Here is a 21,336-nt window from a genome sequence, read left to right as displayed (position 1 = left end):
AACCCTAGTGACACGTTACTAAACTACCGTAACTAAACAACATAATTTTTGTTGTGAAATGTTACCCACAAACATCATGCACAGTTCATGTCATCCCCAAAAATCACGTATCACTTCAAGATCATGCTTTTCATTCATTAGCAAACTTAAAAAGATGAACTCCATCTTCACAATAAATTGGAATTTCAAAGTTCAATTACTTACAAAAGACATGCTAAAACATCATAAGTTTGAAAATAGTGTGAAGTGAACTTAGCGCAAAATTATGAGGCTTCCAAATCTTTCCAACATGTAATGTCTCCATCTCTCAAAACTTACCGAAATCCCTATTAAAATGAACAACCATGGCATATTTCTTTTTCTCTTCTCTTTTTATTTATTTATTTTTTTTGGTCAGGTTGTGCAATGTTTGGTTCTCTTAAGCTTTCTAATTGACCCATGTAACGAGTGTTAAGTCAATGACTCCCAAATCAGATGGTTTTAGGGCATTAGGTGTAAAGACACCCCTAAGGACCTACTAACTCGAGTAAAAAAGGCTACAAAACCAAACTAACCATGACATTGATCAAATCCAAATTCTTCACCTTTTGACGTGAACACTCAATGCTTCGAGGCAAGAGGTCCAACTACTCAGTGAAAAGCCCATCAATGATCATTTATTTCATTCATTTTTATTGTTATTATTATTATTATTTTATATATATATATATATATGCCACAGTGTTCATCTAATAAGTCATCCAAGTTCATCCAAGATACAAAAGCACACATATCAGACCCCCTGTCATACCTCACAAATTATGTGCTAATGTGCTTGTGTGCTTAGATCAAACATGTGAATTTTCAACTGTCCTAAGCAAGTAACCAAATTGAAAAATTCAATTATCATATCATGTGTTCAAAATTTTAAGCTCACCAATGAAATCAAATCACAATTCTTAAGATCAACCAAAATTTTAAGGCAAACATAAACATGCATATATATTTTTTTTCTTTTCACAAACAACAAAAAAATAAATAAATAAAACTGGGAAATTTTGTTTTTTCTTTTCCATAAACAATAAAAAAAAGCTGGGACAAAGTGTGTGTAAGGTGTCTCCCATACCCCCAAACTAAAATTACACATTATCCCCAATGTGTGTATAATATGCAAAGAATTTACCCAGGACATGGACAAATTGTTTGAAATAGCATGGCTCATTGCATACCCCCAAACTTGAAGTGAAGCATACTTGCCCCTACAAAATAAGAAAACACAAAAACAAGTAAAAGGAAACAAAACTAAAGATAAAAAGATGAAATGAAAATACACAAAGACAAAAATAAAATAACAAGATAACTATGGGGTGCCTCTTATGAGCGCTAAGTTTAACGTCTTCAGCCAGACTGTGGTCCCTGCTCAAAGTTGTCCCAAAGTGGATGCTTGGTTTGGGATTTCTGTCGAACACCTGGTGTGCACTGTGATGACCAAGGTTGCTAAGGCATGGCAACGATTGCCCAAAACCCCCTACAAAAGATGAAAACCCAACCACAGAGATGCAAATGTGGGTGGTGAAACACCCACAATTTGCAAAAATTATGTAAAAATGGAAGTTGGGGGAGTAGTTGGGTGTGTGATGTGTTGTGTGAAGGGAAAACGGGTTGTGTGGTTATGTTGTGGCGTTGTGGAGGTGCGGTGAGGTGGTGGTTGAAGACCAGTGGAAGTGAGGGATAAGGGGTGGTGTGGTGATGTGCAGTGATGGAGTGTGTATGGCGCAGGGAAAAAAAGGATGTGGGGAATGGGGGAAAGTGACCCAAAATAGGTCATGTGGCCGCTGCCTGAGTGCGCTTGATCGCACGCATGGTGTGCTCGAACGCACTCGCGCAGTGGAGTGCGTGTTTTGGTGATGTGTGCTCGAATGCACACATGGTGCGCTCGATCACACTGACAGAATGCAATGCAGCGAAAAGTTGGTTACTGTGCTCGATCTCACTCAGGGTGCGCTCAATCGCAATAACAGAATGTAACAAAATTGACTAGGGACTCAAAACATTAAAACACTAAAGTAAAATAAAACACAAAGGAAAACAAAAACAAAATAAAATAAAACAAACAACAAAATAAAAAGGATATGCTATGGGGTACCTCCCATGAGCACTAAGTTTAATATCTTCAGCCAGATGGTGGTACTTTAAACTTGAAGCACCAATCTTTCCTTCTCTTACACCAAAGGGAATGAATCTTTTCTGCTACAAGGTGATTCCAAGTGTTTCTAGATCGGGGAGGACCACTCTAAGTTTTCTCAAACAGTTGCTCATCCGGTGGGGAATCATGAACTGGAATAAAGTAAGAAGAAAACTTAGTGAGCTTTTCTATCTTGATGTCCTCAAATTGCTCATGTGGTAGCTCTAACAGACTTCTCTCTTGGCCTCTTGATGTTTCAAGAATAAGAGCTAATGGTGAAAAAATCTCAATGCTTTCTTCTTTTTCCTGATATGGCTCTTGTGGATCTTTCCCCTCTTCCACTTGATTTTCAACCACCTCTTCACTACTCAATGAGACAGCTTGCTCATGATAGTAGGTGCACTCTTCCTCCATGTATTGTCCATTGGGATTTTCCACCAACTGACTTTGACACTCTTCTTCTTGGTATTGTTGACGCCAATTGATGGGAGATGCACTCAGCTCCCTAGCCAATTTTTTCATTTGTACTTCCAGTCTTTGAATGGGAGCATTCCTCTCTCGAGATATTTCACCACTTCCTTCTGCCAATCTGGTACTACCTCTGCTGTTGAGACCCAGACCACCTCGGTTATGGTAGGTTGGGATAGAGTTTGGACTATTTCTTCAGATTCTCCCATAGATTCCCTTGTCGATGCTATCCGAGCGAGATGGTCCGCTCTTTCCTTTTCTTCCCTTGCGATTTTTACAATGCAGAACTTCTTGAAAGAACTCTACAAGTCCTGTACTTTTGATAAGTACAACTTCATCTTGTCCCCCTTGGCATCGAATTCCCTTTGGGTATGTCCGACAATCACTTGAGAGTCGCTTCGTAGCTCAATAAACTCGGCTCCCATCTCTCGGGCCAACCCGAGTCCAGCTATCACGGCCCGTATTCGGCTTCATTGTTGGTAGTTCTGAACTCCAACCTTATGGAACTGCGCAGCTCTTCACCTTTTGGGGTGATTCGTATCACTCCAGCTCCACCATGCCTTCTTGTGGATGACCCATCCACATAAACTACCCAAGTTTCATCCCTCAGCCATTGTTTTGCATCTGGCAGATTAGTAAATTCTGCCAAAAAGTCTGCCAATGCCTGATTGTTAATGGAGTTCCGAGGAAGGAATTCAATGTAAAACTCTCCAAGTTCAATTGCTCAGTTAGCCAATCATTCAGATAAGTCTAGCTTCCAAAGCACCTTTTTAAGAGGGTATTTAGCGAGAACCCTTATTGTGTGAGCTTGGAAGCATGGCCAGAGTTTCCTTGACGCTATGGTAAGAGCGAAGGCAAGCTTTTCCATTTGGGGATATCTCTCCTCGGCCCCTTTCAATGCTCGGCTGATAAAGTATACATGCTTCTGCACCACCTCCTTTTCTCGTACAAGGGCTGCACTCACTGCTGTTAGAGAGACAGCTAAGTTCAGGTACAGTACTTCTCTAGGGATTGTTCGACTTAGCAAACGTGGGTTGACTAAATACTTCTTTAGTTCCCCAAAAGCTTCTTCACATTCCTCAGACCATTCAAAGGCCTTTCTCAAGATTTTGAAGAATGGCAGACACTTGTCAGTTAACTGAGAAATGAATCGGTTAAATGCTACTATCCTACCTATTCATTGTTGGAGTTGCTTCGTATTCTTTGGGGACTGCATATCCAAAACCGATGGATTTTTTCTGGATTAGCTTCAATTCCTCGGTTCGACACCATATAGCTGAGGAACTTTCCTAAGGACACCCCAAATGCACACTTTCCCAGATTCAGCTTCATTCCATATCTCTTCAATGTCTCGAACGTCTCCTATAGGTCAGCCGTGTGGTTCTGTGGTAACACGCTTTTGACTAGCATGTCATCCACATAAACTTCCATGTTCCACCCAATCTGCTCTCGGAACATCTTGTTTACCAATCTCTGGTATGTTGCCCCTGCATTTTTCAGTCCGAAGGGCATGACCTTATAATAGTACAGGCCTCGGTCTATAATAAACGCAGTTTTTTCTCTATCTTCTGGATGCATGTAGATCTGGTTGTAACAGGAAAAGGCATCCATAAAGCTGAGCAAGCCATATCCAGATGTTGAGTCAACCAATGCATCAATGCGGGGCATGTTGTTCCACAATTGCCAACCTAAATTAACAGGCAAATAATTGGATGTTTTACCCGTAAGTGCACGAGGTCAACATAGTAGTATAGTGTGCAAATACGGGGTCATTCCCACAAGGACTGCTGAATCGTGTCTAAAATCAATTCTCAAAGTAAAATAAAACAAGTGATTGGATTTAAATTGATAATGATAAAAAGGTAGGGCTTTGATATCCACCACTAATTATATTAAGCTAATATATCAATATGCCAATGTTTTGATCAAGTTATGTCTATCTAATGTTTGTCAACCTAAGGGTATGGGTGTATACTCCTTAAGCTATAGACTTCCTTAAGCAACGAGTTAGGCATGGGTGTATACTCTAACTCTTTTCTTCCTTAAAGGATTTAGCATGGTGTATACTAAGTTATTCTCTAGGAAAGCATATATTCTGTGGAAATCGATAAACACATGAGGCCTAGGGCATGGGTGTATACTCCCGGTTCCCCATGTTGATTAACCCAAGAACCCGGTGTGGATTACTTTTGTTACTTATGTTAAACCCAGGACTCGGTCATCCAAATTGATTTAACTAACTAGTCCATACCACATGTACATGTTGATCAGGCACACACATATGAGGAATTCATGAAACTAGGTATTAATCAAGTTAGATATCATAACATGATCATCACAAAGGCGCCAATATTGAATATTAACAAAACATAACTAGTTCTTCAATCTAGCCCTACTAAATAAATTAGTTACACATGAAGTTGATGTTAAACATCTTCATAAAATAAAATAAAAGAAAGAAAAAAAATAAACCCGAAACTTGAACTTGAAGAGCTCCAATTCTTCTCCTTACAAAGCATACCTATTCTAGAGGCTTAAGGATCTATTTATAGGCTTTAGAAGTCCTTGACAAACTAGTAAACCTAGGAATTTTTGTAGGGTTTTAAACCTATTAGAATTGGGAGTTGGAAAACCCTAATATGGAAAGAATGACAATCTGGCCGCAGCTTTGATATGTCTCCTACGCACGGGTGCGATCAATTGCAACCCGTGTGCGCTCGATCGCAGGTCTGCGATCAAGCCTCTTCTGTTGTGCGCTCAAGCGCTCGTGGCCTGCTTCATGCTGTGTCTTCTCTGGTACTGCGCTCGATCGCAGGGAACCTGTGATCGATCGCAGTGTCAGGGGCTCCCACTTTTCCCATCTTCTCTCTTTGAGCCCAAATCTTCCAAATTTACTTCATTTTCTTTCAAAACCTACAAAAGTATGGAAAACACAAAAAAGAATTTAAATGACCTAATTAGCTAAAGCTAATGGATTAAAACATGTAAGTTAAGAGCTAAAAATATGAATATTTTAGCACTTAACAGGGCAGAGGAAAGCTATCTTTCGGACAAGCTTTGTTAAGGTCGGTGAAGTCTACACACATTCTCCACTTCCCATTGGATTTCTTGACCAATACTACGTTGGCTAACCAATCGGGATAGTGCACTTCTTCAATAAACTGAGCTCTAAACAGCTTCTCCACTTCTTCGGCTATTGCCATATTTTACTCAGGAGCAAATTTTCTTCTCTTTTGCTTCATCGGTTTCATACTTGGATACACATTAAGTTGGTGAAGTATGTATTTTGGGCTAATGCCTGGCATGTCTTCAAGTGTCCACGCAAATACTCCCTGGTTCTCTTTTAGAAAAGGGATGAGGCCTTCTCGAACCTCCTAGGAGAGTTGAGTTCTACACTACTTTGCCGTTTGCTATTGTCACATCTTCTAATAGCTCGGCAGGTTAGCCTTTCGGTTCACCTTCCTTTCTACTTCCCACAGTGTTAACCGTTAAAGGGCTGGCTTCCGAAGGCTTCTTTAGGGAAATGATGTAACACTTCTTTGCTGCAGTCTGGTCACCCTTAACCTCTCCGACTCCTTCTTCTTCAAGTGGTAGGTTGAAGTTACAGCTTTCAACTTATTCAAGGCTGGTCGACCAATTACTGCGTTGTAAGTAGACGATCGGTCGACCACCAAAAAGTCTACCATGATAGTTGACTGCCTAGGAGCTATTCCTACAGTGACAGGGAGCGAGATAATCCCAATAGGTTCGACTTGCTCTCCCGCAAATCCGACTAAAGGAAAATTGAACTGTCTGATCCTACTGCGATCAATGCCCATTTGTTTGAAAACTGGCCAATAGAGGATGTCAGCCAGCTTCCATTGTCCACTAAGATCCGATGGAGCACATGGTTGGCCACTGTCACCGTTACCACCAATGCATCATCATGGGGGATCATTATTCCCATTGCAAACGATAAGACCATGGACACTTGCTTTAAGGCCTTAGCCGGTCTTTTAAGAAAGAGAACCTCTTCTGTCTGTACCCTTCTGGCGTAGGCTTTTCTGGCCGAGTTAGACTCTCCTCCACCAGCTATTCCTCTTGAGATGGTATGAATTTGTCCCACTACATCATGATTCTGAGGTGGAGGATGTGCATCCCGATCATTCCTCGGTTCAACCTACCTATTATGCATCGGGTCAGCATACCAATCATCTCTCAGATTGTTATCATGCCTTTGCCTCTGGTCTTGGCCCCCGCCAGCTTCTCGGTTCCCCCCAAGCAATAAGGGTTGCTGAGGATTCCTTCCTCTAGTCTTCTCTCCCGCCAGGAACCTTACCAATTTACCATTCTTAATGAAGGATTCTATCTCCTGAAGCTGAGATACACACTCCTCGGTCAGGTGGCAAACTTCATTATGATAATGGCAAAACTTGGTGTGGTCTTGCTTTGACATGGGGCCTTTCAGTCTTGTTGGCCATCTGAAGTTAGGATCTCTTCTGATCTCCATCAGAACCTTGGTCATACTGGTGTTTAATGGGGTGAACTTGCTAAATTTTTGCAAAGAATCATTCTTCGGTTTAAAGGTTTTCTTGTCTTGCTGCTTCGGGTTTTTCTAATGCTTTTTCTAGAGTTTACTGGTGCTGCCTTTGCACTACCCCCCTTTTGCCGAGTCGCCTTCTTTTGGGACTTCATCAGAGCTGCAATAGTCTCCTCCTGATTGATATACACTTCCGCTTTGTTCAAAAACTAATGAAGAGTCACCATTGTAGACTTCTTTGCTAGCTCGGCCATCAGTGGCCCCCCGGCTTTTACCCCATGCATTGGAGCATCGAGTACTATTTGCTCACTTGGTGTCTCTATTGTTAACTTCTCCTTATTAAACCTAAGCAAGAAGTCTTTTAGGGACTCATCTTTCCCTTGAACCAGTTAAATTAGGTAAGCTGGGCTCTTCTTCCTTTTTCGAGTAGCCAAAAATTGGCTTAAAAAGAGACATCCAAAGGATTTAAAGTTATCCACAGACTTGGCAGGGAGCCTTGAAAACCACTCTTTGGCTGCTCCTACCAAAGTTAATGGAAACACCCGGCATAAGATCTTATCTGGGGTGCTGTGGAGGATGAAGTGTGCTCGAAGGTTTTCCATGTGCTCTGTAGGGTCTCCATTGTCGTCATATTTGTCTATATGTGCCATTTTTGAACTTGTCGGGCAAGGGGAAGTTCATAACCCTATCCGTGAAGGGTAGGTTGGTGTTCTCCATTAGCTCTTCCGCCATTAACTCATTCTCCCCATTAGCCATCTTGTCAGCCATCTCTGCATACTTCCTCTTTAGATCTCCCAGCTCAGCACTTACGTCTGTCTCGTTATGGCAAGTGTGGGATCTCTCAAGATGAGATCAGTCGTGATGAGACCTTCCGTGATGTCTCTCACGATGAGACCTCTCATGGTGAGGTCTCTCGAGATGAGACCTCTCAAGACGGGATCTCTCATGATGATCCTCGTTCTCAGCACAGGATTTCTCATGATGACCCTCATTCTGGACCGTGGTATGACAACTGCCATGAACCAAACTTGCACTACCTTCATGGACCTGCTTGCCTTGGCAGATGAGCTCTCGTCTCTCCCTTTCACGCTTCTTCCCCTGCCTTTCTTCTTGCTCACGATCCCTTCTGCCATTGCATCCTTCAGCAACCATAAGCCTGGTAGCAAGATCGTCATTCTGCTTCTTCAATGCGTCCATGGAGGTAGTCATCTACCTCATGAACTCGGCAAGGTCAGCAGGCGTTGCAGCTGGGCCGGGCAACTCGGCTCGACCTTCCGATGGAGGATGTGTTGATGTCAGGAACTGATGAAAATCAAAATTTTCCAGAGGCGGTATCGAGATGTCCGAGGATCAGTCAGGCTTTCACACAAGAACAAACAACAGGATTAGAGTCCCCGATGGGGATACTCCGATGCCTAAGTCAGTGATTTGAGAGAGAGAGAAAAGATGTAAGCAACAATTAATCAGAGATAGCGAGAGTTGCGATTACCTTAGCAATGATACGTGACTTGTATTTATAGGCATGAAAGGAGTTTTATTTCCTGCATGTCTCGAATTCCTATCCCTTGATATATGCTGTGTAGGTATTTGAGAGAGGTGGGGTTTGTTATCTGTTTCGTGATCTTAGTATCCTAAGATCATAGGATAAGTGATATAGCTTCCGTATGACATTAGGTCAGGATGTCCAAGTAGTACTCAATCACATGTGCACAGCTTAGGTGCTGACAGCTATTATGCATCCTAATTGATATAGATGGCCTATCCCATTTATATAGAGATAGCTGATATATTGAGAACGAGTATATGATCTTATCAAACGTAGGATAAGATCATCTGACTTAGTATAATATAAATACGTCTCCACGGTAGAATGACCGACTTGTCCCTTGGCCTTTGACTACTTCGGCCCATGAGTTGAGTCTCGGACTGGGCGTCCGAGACCTCATCTGGCTAAGCCGTCCGAGGCCTTGGTAGGTCTGCATACTCGTGGAGTCTTGGGTTTAGGGCCCGTTGGGCCTTATGAAACTGATCCATGACCCAACAATATACAATCAAGACTTCTTATCCTCTTTCACTTTTGTGGATTGACATCAAATTGAAAAGGCATATCAAGGTTGTCTCTATAAGCCAAGTGTCACCACAACAGTGCATGTGTAATTTCTCTTTTATTTGCTTTATCTATGTTGCCTAACAAATGGCTTAAGAGTAAAGATATCAGTTTGAAAAAGATTGAGAGCTCTTGAAAAAGATATCAGTTTCCATATACCTCAACAAAATCGAGAGCTCTTGAAAAAGTGGATCGCAAGAAAGTTGCCATGAGAAGTTAGAACTGATCAGTTCTTGGCGTAAAAAAAACAACCAGGGTTCCCAGTAGCGGCCACTGGGTCGAAACCCTATAAATTATCACTTGTAGACAAAAAATACTTCAAACGACCAGTGCTTTGGCGTTGCTAGCTCCCCTTGTTTCGTCTCTGCATGTGGGTTTAAATTTATTTTTAATAACTGAAACTAAGCACGTTGAATGTTTGATTTAAATGAAGGATGAATCGACAGAATTAGGATTTGAACTCTAAATTTCTAACTCTCATAATTTTTTTAAAAGTTTAATCAACCCAACAAATCTATAGCATCGGGCCATAATCAAATCGGGGAAGGTAAGGCCAGAAAGAGTACATTTCTAGTCCTGATCAAGCTTAGCTACCTATAAATGCCAACCCTCAGTCTTGCATTCCTTCCTAAAGTCTAAAGTGAGGAATCTTAAGATTATCTGCTTCTCTCTTTTCTAGAGAAAGAAGCTCCTCCATCTCTCTTGTAAAGAACCTTCCACCTCCTTAGTGAGGTTTTCCACTTCTTCCTGCCGGTTTTCCAAGGGAGGAGTGATGGAGTTTTCTTCCTCCCTCCTCCCTTTCCCCTTTGTTTCTTCCTTTTCCGAGTTCTTTTTCTCCTTCCCTACTATCTTAGGGTTTTTGTCCCATCATCAGCAGGGATGCCACTCTCCTCCGCCCCTCCACCACTGTTGTTCCGTGCCATTAGTCCTGCCCTCCATTCGTCGTCATCTCCTCCACGGCATAGCCCAGCCTAGCATCACATCCTTCTTCCAAGCCAGATCGGTTCGTTATCACATCTCCTGTTCACCAACACGCCACTCCACTGCCTTCCCCAGCCTCTTAGCTATCTGTCGGTGGTCTCCTTTCATCCACATGCCACCTATGCACCTCCACGAGCCTTCCACTCTCCACCATTCACCAGCGCGTCGCACCTCCCTTCCAGGGCAAATCTTCTCTTCTCCACCACTCTCGTTTTCACACGCTCCATTCCACCGCTTTCATCAGCCTTTCAGCTACCTACAGCCAGTTATCGTGTCGTTACCAGACGACGACATGCCTTACACGTGCCTCCACATGCCAACGAGCGTCTCTTACTTGCCGGCGCGTGCATTCCACACACACAGCAGTGTTCCAGCTCCCTCCCACAGGTGCTACTGCAATTTAGGTTTTTTGTTGTTTCTGCAGTTGGGTTTTTTATGTTTTTCCTTTGTACTTCTGTATTTTCTGTTGGTCTTTGTTGTTTTTATTGTTTTCTGTGGGTTATAATCTCCCTATACGTAAGTGGTTTGGTCTTGTGGGGGAGATTTTTGATGTTGGTGGATGTCCTTCTACGGATCCTATTCGGTTTTCTCCAGTGCTTGTCCTGCAACAACTATTTAACAGTGGTCGTTGCCTTTACCGTAATGGACTCTTCATGGAGATCTTTTGCAATTTTTCAACGCCTTTTGCGGCGCTGGAAATGGCCCGGCTTGTTTATGGTTCTTCTAGGACCATCGATAAAACCATTGCCTACTGTTGGATCCTTTTGGACCTGATCCTGAATTTGTACTATGTTTACCTTTTGGGCTTTGTTGTTAGGCTGCCCACCCCTTTTATAGTCAATTAGTCATGCAACCCGCTTTCCCCTATTTGATTAAGAAAAAAGAAAAAGAAAAAATGTGAGGAATCTTACGATTTCATTGTTTACCTAGAGCACTGTAGCGTAAATTAGTTAGTTTATTCATTAAAAACACACACATTTTTCATATTTTTGGATTTGTTTATAACTTCTTTTTTTTTTTTTTTTTTTTTTTTGGTGTGTTGGGCTGTACGTGTTGTTGAGGGGTGCATTATATATGAAAATGGTGGAGATGTTGCCGAGAAGGGACGTGGAGAGAGAGAGAGGGAGTTGAAGGGGTGGGGTGGGGTCCAGGAGTGTCAAGGTTCAATGCGTTTGCAAATGCTTTTGACCGAGGGAAATAACGGGACTTGGTCCTTGTTGGCCTCCTTTTAGAACATACATGTTTGGGATTGTGTTTGAGAAATAGAGTTTTAAGAGAATTGGCGTTTTTTGAAAGCGTAAAAAAAAAAAAAAAACAAAGAAGCTTTTGCCAAAAGTGTATTTTTATCATTTTTAGGTTTTTTGAACCCTTAAAAACATTTTCAAGTTTTTTTACAAAATGTGTACTTTTATCTTCAAACGAACTTTTTGAGTCTTAAACACACTTTTAGGCCCATCAAACCCAAACATGTCCTTACTCGATTATTTATTTTAATAGTTAATGGCTTTTTGGGGGTTTGTACACATTTTATAATAGAGAGTATTTTTATGCATTCACACACCTTTTGATTTGACTATTTTTTTTCTTGAATTATTGAATGATAGGCCACTTCACTTCTCCTTGTCGTGCGATCACTACTAAAAAAATCAAGTTTAGTAAAGCTTGAAATAGAGGGATTTTAATAAAACTCTCTCATATGGGGACGTTTTACTATGCGAACAACTCTATTAAAAAGTAGGAACACTTGTACAATAAAATGCCCCATTTTTATGGGGGTTGAATGCCCCCTAAAAAGGGGGCATTTCATTGAGGCAAGCACCCCATTTGAGGACGGTGCACACCCCACTTCATGACCACCACCTTCCCTCTCCCCCATTCCAGCGACATTAATACTTTATTTATATATTTACATATACTTTAGATTATTTAGATTATTGTTTAGATTGGTTGAGATTGTTAATATGTTTTAGATTTTTTTTTTTTTTTGTAATGGATTGGTTTAGATTATTGTTTATTTTGATGTAATTGGATTCCAATTATTGGAATGAGATGGAAAGATGAATTAATGGGATAAAAAGTATATTTTAGAATAGTTATCTCATCAAACATATATTTTTTCGGGTAGAAAAAAATTCATAGTAGAGTTCTCTCGTAAAAACAACCAACTAAGAAGAAATTTACAATTCTAAAGTCAATATTAGGCACCCTTTAATTTTTTTTTTTTTCATATTAATAACATATTATAAAAAGCAATATAATATGTAAATCATATTGTTTATTTCATATGCATACATAACTTTATGAATACATGTTCTTTATTTATAATGTAGTCATGCTATGGATAAGAGTTGGATGACAAAGTTTAGAGGTTCGGATGACCATATCAATGGAGCCAAGTCATTTCTGGCATTTGCAGTTAGCAACTCTAGAAATAAGGAGTTCATAGTCTGCCCATGTAAGAAGTGTAAATTGAACAAAAGACTCAATCCACAGTTGGGTTACACCCATTTAATAGGTGGAACTGGTATTTCACCTGGTTTCACTAAATGGGTGTGGCACAGAGAAAGGATGTGTAATCCTATTATTCAAAGAGAATCAACAATTGAAGGATCTTCTACGACCCCCATACCTGACGCGTTGAGAACTATGCATGGCATACTGCGTGATGTTTTCAGCATGCACGAGAACAGAGCAAACGGACTTGCTGGTCAAATGGAAGTGCAACCTAATGTAGTAGAGTCAGTGCAGGACGAAGTTGATGATGAGACTAGGAGAAAATACTACAAATTGCGTAATGAATCAGAGAAGCCACTACATGATAAAACCAAACATAGAGAGCTAGATGCTATTGTACATCTATACAATTTGAAGTGTATGAGTGGAATGAGTAACACTATATTCACATTGTTGCTTGAATTCATCAACCAATTGCTTCTGAAGGATGGTAAAACCTTGCCAAAAAATACATATGAGGCCAAAAAGTTTTTGAAGGACTTGGGGCTTCGATATGAGAAGATTTTGACTTGTCGAAATGACTGTATGTTATTCTGGAAGGATACTGAGCAGTTAGATTTGTGTACAAAATAAGGATTATCAAAGTGGAAGGACGACATTAGAGCTACTAAAGATGGGCAGTCCCGACCACCTAAAAGATGGCCCATTAAGGTGTTGCGGTGATTTCTACTGATACCACAATTGCAAAGGTTGTTTATGTCACAATAGACTGATGCCCATATGAGAGGCATGCTGATAGGCACACAAAAGACGGGGTGTTGAGGCATCTAGCGGACGGTTAAGCATGAAAGTCATTAGATGAGAGACACCTGGAATTTGCATCATATCCACACAATGTAAGGCTTGGGCTAACATCAAATGGATTTAATCCATTTAGCAACATGAGCACATCCCCCAGCACTTGGCCTGTTGATGTGGTCTTTTTGTGTGCGAAAATAATAATAAAAATAATCACTTGCAATATAACGAATCCTTGTAGGATATGGTTATATTGAAGGTGTCGAACCTCAAGGACTACGCAGGTGTTATTATCAAACTTGTCAAGATAAAATATAACTCAATTCAAAAGATGATTGTTTTGTTTTTCTTTTATAAAAGTAAGTGCATAAAAGTAAAAGTAAAGATAAATAGTAATGAGATAAAGAATAGGGGTTGATTTCCTCGCTAACCGTATAACAATGGTCAATTATAAATTAACAAGAAAAATTCATAATATGCATGATATAGGGCTCGTCTCACCCGAGTAGTCAAGAAAATATCATAATTAATAAATAAGTATAATCCATCTTCGGTTGCCACGGACTATATGCCTAACCTCTAGATGATGTACGGTCCATCTTTCCTAAGTATGGACTATCAAATGGCTTAATCAGTTACCCACAATCAAGAGATAAGCATAACTCATCTTCGGGTTGTACGAATTGCTACCTAAATTACACTAAGGTAGGGTGTAGAGTAATTCGCCTTCCCTAGGCATGGCTTATCAAACCCTCTTGATCATATGTCAATTAAAATCGTTGTATAACAATCATTCATATAATAACAGAAAATATGAAGGATTGAGTTCAATCAAGATAAAAAGCTTTCTAATACAAGAGAAGAATTTCATAATGATTGAAGATGAACTTTAAAACCAAATCTCTAAGTTATACAACCATCATGCATATAGAAAATTTCTAAATTAAAATACAATTAAACCATTGTTACTTGGAAAGGGTTACATCAACACCCTATTATGAATTTAGCTGCTCATGGTGGTGCTAGAATGGCTTCCTGCCATGTTCATCTTCTCTTCAACTCTTCAAGTGTCCAAGAAGATATTTTATGTTTAAAACTAAGCACACCTTCTCTTCAAGACTTAGAGGCCTATCTATATAGTGTGTAAAACAAAACTTATAAGCCTTAGAAATCCATAAAAAATCGAGCTTCAGTCTCCTAGTCCAATTACGAAGAAATCTTAGTATAAATCAGAATAGGATTCATCCAAATTTTCGTTCTTTTATTGCGGGAATATTTTGGCATAGTAAACTTCCAAATTGAGAAAATCTTATTTCCAAATGATTTGTATTATTTTGAGTTAACTTTCTCATACCGTTAGTTTCACCTCAATCCGATACTTGAGTTGAAAGTTATGGTTAAAGTACTGAGATGTGGGCAGAATTCGAAATTTAATCAAATCCGATTTTTACTCGAATTAGATAAATTCCAATTTAATCATTTTCCTTAATTTGATTAAACATAACCACATCATATAGGTCATCTATTATGATTGGGTAGGCTTAACCACATCTTGTGCTTTAAGCCCAAAATTTATGAAATTTCTTGCATCTTTACTAAAAACTCGAAAACATTATAGCAACACAAAATCAAACAAATAGCAATGCCAAGTAATTAACATATGAAAATTAAGGGGCTTGAATGTGCAACATTGTATGCTTATCAATAATGATAAACTTTTTTCTCTAAGTTTGTCTACCTAAACTCGTCGCTTTTATGGTTCTAATTTTTATCCTTTGGATTCATGCTCTTTGTCATGATGTAGGAGATGCATCTAATCACTTTCTTTGAAAACAGGAGTTCATGACAGTAGCCAAGTTTAGAATTTTCATCGTTTGGATTCATGCTCTAATTGTTATTGTTCTAATATAAGCACATTTCAAGCATACTCATCCTCAACATTTGAAAAAACAAGTGTGGCCACCAAGGCACAAGTCACAAGTTCCTCGCCACATAAATCACCATGGGTTGAAGAACCTAGTATGACCAGCATCAATGGTAAAAGAATCAAGGTGGCCACAAACTATGAAGAACTTGAAGTTCATAGTGTCCCCTTCACGCACTAGAAATGTGGTAGAACTCTCTGTTAATATATATATATAGAAGAAGATGAGCCAAAGTTGAGGATAGAGGGAGGTGGTTGGTTGCCATGAGCAACGACGTGCGATTTTGTCTTCCTTTTTTTTTTTTTTTTCTTAAACGTTAATGGCAGTCTTTTTTAAAACGTTAAGGTCTTTCTCAAACTGAACCACGCGTGGGATTGGGGGGATTTTAGAAAGTTTCCCAACTAAAACAGCACGTGCCTCGCACATGATTAAATTTTGGGAAAATGCACTTTAGCCTCTAAAGTTTTACCCATTTGCAATTTTGTATTAAATGTTTAAAAATTAGCAATGTATTACAATAAAGTATCAAAAATTTGGAATGTGACCCATCTATCAATAATTTATGTTTTTTCTAATGCAAATTATTGAAAAGAACTAATTACCCTTATATTTGAAAATAAAATAAAATAAAATTTTTTTTAAAAAAAAAAGAATGAAAAAAAAAAGCAAAAAAATATTGGGGGTGGCCAAGCGACCCCATGGCCAAAGGGGGCTACGACAACCTTTTTTTTTTTTGGTGTTTTTCATTGGGGATATTTTTGGAATTATGTCAAATAAATATGGGGCAATTTTGGAAAGTAGACACAAAAAAAATGCACGTGCGCTATACTTGGAAATTTTTAGTCAAATTAGACAAAAATGGGTAATGGATGGGTCATATTGCAAATTTTTGATACTTTGTTGGGGTACATTGCCAATTTTAAAACATTTAAGGGCAAATTGCAAATGAGGTGAAATTTTAAGGGGGTAAAGTGCATTTTCCTCTTAAATTTTTGTTAGAAAAAACGAATGTGGCTAACTGATGGGCTACATTGACAAAATTTGAAACTTTGATGGGTGCATTGTAAATTGAGTGAAACTTTAGGGGGACAGTGTAATTTTCCTTGGCTTTCTTATTTTTTTATTTTTTATTTATTTATTTTTTTTGGAGCAGAACACTGTGCTGTACTATTATGAATTGGCTGTTTAATTCTATGGAGGAGCGGATGAATACCATGTTTTATGTACCATGCAACAGTCTCTTCACTTTGGTCAGCCTTGACCAAAAGATATGCCTCATACAAAAAATGACCAGTGGCGGAAAGTGATTGGAGACTTTTGTCGGAGGTCCGGCAATGGCCTGATGGTGATCCAGCAATTTCAAAATGAGAAACTTAAACTCAGATAATGATTTGTGAAATTTTGAAATAGAAACAATCTTCCAAAACTACACACTTTTTTTTTTTTTTTGTCAAACTTTCAATTTCAAAATTCCCTAAATGCTATTCTTTTTCAATCCATACAAAAACCTTGGAGACACAAATTATCATCAAGTAGAAGCGAAGCAAAGAGAAAAAGATCAAAACTCTAGGACATTACATTGTTCAAACATGATCTACAGACTCGGAAAGAAGGTTATTTATAATGGGGCACGCCTTACACATGGCCTCCAGTGCCACCGCTTTGGGCATGGTAATCCCATTACCTTCAACCATGTCAACTTCTTCCTTGCCAACCCTTTCCCACTCAAAGCACTGAATCAATGACCCCAAAGCCAACCCCACTGTTCGTTGGGCGAGCCCGGCCCCTGGACATGCCCTCCTCCCCAACCCAAATGGCATCAATTTGTGCGCCTCAGTTTCACCGTACTCAAATCTCTCAGGCTTAAAGCTAGTTGCGTCATCCCACACCCTTGGGTCTCTGTGTATGGCCCATGCATTCACCAATAACATCGTGTTACGTGGTATATTGTATCCTCCAATGGTGCAATCAGTGGAGGACATGTGGGGTAATAGCATTGGGGCCGCCGGATACAATCGAAGGGTCTCTGAAACTATGTTTTGAAGGTAGCTTAGTTTAGACGTATCTGGCTCATCCATCAAATTCTCTTCCCCTATTTGACTGTCCAACTCATCTCTAGCCTTCTTCAACACATGAGGATGGTTGAGCAAATTGGACATCGCCCACTCTAAAGTCACTGCTGAAGTGTCCGTCCCGGCAAATAGCATGACCTGCTCAGTATACATTAGTACAAAGGCTAAATAAGAAAAATGGATTGATTATTGGTAGTATAGCAACTATAAATGACCAAGATTTAATAACAAGGTCATTGCTGACACGCTATGTGCTTCTATATATAGATGCCCTAATCACCATCCATTAAATAAAAATAGGCTCATACTAGAGATAGGTTCATTCACGTGCCAGATATTGTCACTTGAACAATAATACTATTCAAATGATATTATTCACTGCATAAGGTGTCGTTTGAATAGTAAACACAGTTCAAACGACACCATATATTCAAGCCCTAGAAGGAAAAAGGTATCGTTTGAACAGTAACACTATTCAAACGACACTATTAATTACAAAAGGTTTGTTCAAACGACTAAGTACTTTTTGAAAATTGGGCGCTCGAAATTGGGGCTTATAAGCTAAACACCTCTCACTAAAAAACACTACAATTTCTCTCTCTCTCTCACCCACACATTAAAATCTTAATTTTTTTTTTTTTTTTTTTGTAAAAAAAAAAAAAACAAAAACAAAATTAAGGGGTTGGGGTTGGCTAGCGAGCCACCCTAGGGTAGATCTGGGGTGGCCCAATAAACCACCCCCAAGGTGGGATGGCGTGACGCACACTGCTCAAGCATCACCTTCCAAAAGGTGACGCTTGGCCCCAAAAAACACAATTTAGTGTCGTTTGTACAGTAAAACGACACAATATTTAGAGTCTTTTACAAAGGGTCACCATTCAAACGCCACTAAATGAATAGTGACTTTTTTTGGGCATTAAGAGTCCTTATTCACATGTCACTAAATTGCTATTTTTTTTTTTTTTTTTTTCTAGTGGTTTCTTATTGAGGCAGGTTACAAAGCATTCTCTCAACCATATTTCTGAAGAAATTCATGGGCTTAACTCATCTCCTAAAATTAGTTCGATAAAAGAGGGTTGTCTATTCCTTATAAACATAACCAAGATCTTGTCCACAGGCGTGGCAAGGACTAAAAAAAATACTGGCCTGCACGTGGGGGAGGGTGTTGAGGAATGATCCCACATTGCTTGCGGATATAAGATCTTAGGCATGTTTATAAGAAATGGACAACCCTCTCTTATTGAACCGGTTTTATGAGATGAGCTAGGCCCACGAATTTCTTCATGGTATCAGAGCCCACCAAAGGACGAATGTAGCCCACACTACTTACTCCGTGACAAGGACTAGAAAAAATGCTAGCCTACACATGAGGGAGGGTGTTGAGGAATAATCCCACATTGCATGTAGATAAGATCTTGGGCATATTTATAATGAATGAGCAACTCTCTCTTCTAGAACCGGTTTTATGAGATGAGTTAGGCCCATGAATTTCTTCATGGCATCAGAGCCTACTACAAGAGAAATGAGGCCCACACTACTTACCCCGTGACAAGGACCAGGAAAAATGCTGGCCAGCACGTGAGGGAGGGTGTTGAGGAATGATCCCACATTACTTGAGGACAAGATCTTGGGCATGTTTATAAGGAATTGACAACCCTCTCTTATTGAACCTGTTTTATGAGATGAGTTAAGCCCACAAATTTCTTCATGATATTAGAGCCTACCACAAGACAAATGGGGCCCACACTTCTTCTCCCGTAACAAGGACCAGGAAAAATACTGGCCTGCACGTGAGGGAGGATGTTGAAGAATAATCACACATTGCATGTGGACAAGATCTTGAGCATATTTATAAAGAATGGGCAACCCTCTCTTATAGAACCGGTTTTATGACATGAGTTAGGCCCATAAATTTCTTCATGGTATCAGAGCCTACTACAGGACGAATGGGGCCCACACTACTTACCCCATGACAAGGACTAGGGAAAATACTGGCCCGCACGTGAGAGAGGGTGTTGAGGAATGATTCCACATTGCTTGTGAACAAGATCTTGAGCATATTTATAAGAAATGGATAACCCTCTCTTATTGAACCGATTTTATGAGATGAGTTATTAGGCCCACGAATTTTTTCAATTTCAACTATCTCTTTCTGCAAATTTAATAGATTTACCATTAGATTTGTGGACTCATGTAAGTGCCACACAAATTCAATGATAAATTTATTTATTTACTATTCGATGATGGTTGAAAGATTGTTGAGAAAATTAGTTTTATCATTTTTCTTTTCCATTAGCCATTCCGATGATGAGCATTATCTATTTTTACCTCCTTATCCATTTTCAGATAGTAATTTAATTTCCTACTTAAGTTTATTTACCTTTTCGGTGATAATTTAACTTCCTATTTGGATATTTTCTGGAAAGACATATGCACGTGCTAGAGCTTACCAAAATAAGGCCTTTGATAATCTGATCCGTATAGTAATCGGGCTGTGATTTCTGCAACGAAAGCAAATGGTTTATCATAGTGTTTCCCTCCTCGTTACCCTTCTTCTCGTCAATAAGAGCTTGCAAGAAGGCATCGGTCTTCTTGGCAAGCCCCATCAACCTCTTCTCTAAACCCCCATAATCAATCCATCGCAAAATGGGCAAGAAATCTTGAGGATTCGACGCCCCTCCTGAGGCTACAATCTCTACAATTGTCTTCCTAAATTGTCTCGCTTCTTCCTCGTTCTTCACCTCCTCCCCGTACCCGAAGTACCGCTTCCCTGCCACCATTCTCATTATGATGTTAAAGGTGAGCTCCGAGAACATTGATTTTAGCTCCACCTTGGTGAAATCTTTGGACGAGTTGCGTCCCAGTTTGCGCAGCAAGCGCTTGATCTCGTCCCTTCGGATGCCCAAGAACATGTTGAGGCGGGTGGCTGAGAAGATCTCAAGCGCGCCGATGCGACGGAGGTTGCGCCAGAGGTCGCCGTAGGGGGCTCCTACCATGGTGGTCATGTTGTAGCCGACAATCTTGGCCACGAGGGAGGGAGGACGGTTGGCTAGGACGACGTCGTTCTTGGTGAAGCATTCCTCAACTGCGGATGGGGATGATACGATAATCACCAGGCGGGAGCCGAATTGGAGAGAGAAAATCTGGCCGTATTTTTGCGAGAGGCTGTGGAAAGTCCGGTGGAGGGGCTTTTTAAGGAGATGGAGATGACCCAGAATTGGGAGAGAAGGTGGGCTGGGAGGGAGGTGTTTGGGTGTTGTTGTTTGAAGGTGGATGATGAGCTTGAAAGCAACAGCGACGAGGAGAAGAGAGAGGGATGAGTAGAACAACACCATGGCTTCCATGTCTGCTTCTTTGTGATATTTGATGAAGACGATCGACCATACGAGCAAAACTGATTTGGCATGTTTTGTATGTATCACGGGATCAGACAATGAGGCCTTCTCAAAACCTCACACGTCAGTGAGCGCGTACGCATTTGTTTTTTCATCAGTATATAGACGGAGAAAGGCAAATGCTAAATGCTCAACTTTTTTGTTCAACATAAGTTTAATTTTTACCTTTTTTAAAAAAATAAAATAAAATAAAAAATAAAAAAAATGTTTAAAGTAACCCTATCTATTTTTTGTCTTTCTTTTATTTGGTATCTTTTTAAAAATGAAAAATTGTATTTTTCTTCATAATAATGCCATTTAAAAAAAAAAATTAAAAAAAAAAGGCAAAAATTAGACTTATATTAGACAAAAAAAAATTGAGTTTGTATCATGCCTCCTAGCCTCCTAGAGAAATGTTCAACAAATACCCATTCTCCACTCCCAATCTTGGTGTCAGGGAGTGAAGTGGCGTGA

The 21,336-nt window shown here is 39.8% G+C and overlaps 2 protein-coding genes across 2 annotated transcripts; both read right to left on the bottom strand.

Annotated features, from left to right (window-relative positions):
- Window positions 1-3,083: 3,083 nt before the first annotated feature.
- On the bottom strand, window positions 3,084-5,835 carry LOC132162283 (uncharacterized). The gene is made up of 4 exons (XM_059572538.1): window positions 5,658-5,835; window positions 4,028-4,320; window positions 3,399-3,770; window positions 3,084-3,296 (listed from the first exon to the last, which is right to left on the bottom strand). The coding sequence occupies exons 1-4, from the start codon at window positions 5,833-5,835 to the stop codon at window positions 3,084-3,086; spliced, it is 1,056 nt and encodes a 351-aa protein (XP_059428521.1).
- Window positions 5,836-16,999: 11,164 nt separating this feature from the next.
- On the bottom strand, window positions 17,000-20,863 carry LOC132161745 (cytochrome P450 81Q32-like). The gene is made up of 2 exons (XM_059571926.1): window positions 19,939-20,863; window positions 17,000-17,626 (listed from the first exon to the last, which is right to left on the bottom strand). The coding sequence occupies exons 1-2, from the start codon at window positions 20,830-20,832 to the stop codon at window positions 17,000-17,002; spliced, it is 1,521 nt and encodes a 506-aa protein (XP_059427909.1). The 5' UTR covers window positions 20,833-20,863.
- Window positions 20,864-21,336: the final 473 nt, after the last annotated feature.

This window comes from Corylus avellana, chromosome ca9 (genome assembly GCF_901000735.1).
Source record: "Corylus avellana chromosome ca9, CavTom2PMs-1.0".
Taxonomy (NCBI): domain Eukaryota; kingdom Viridiplantae; phylum Streptophyta; class Magnoliopsida; order Fagales; family Betulaceae; genus Corylus; species Corylus avellana.
This window is presented reverse-complemented; position numbering and strand designations above follow the sequence as displayed.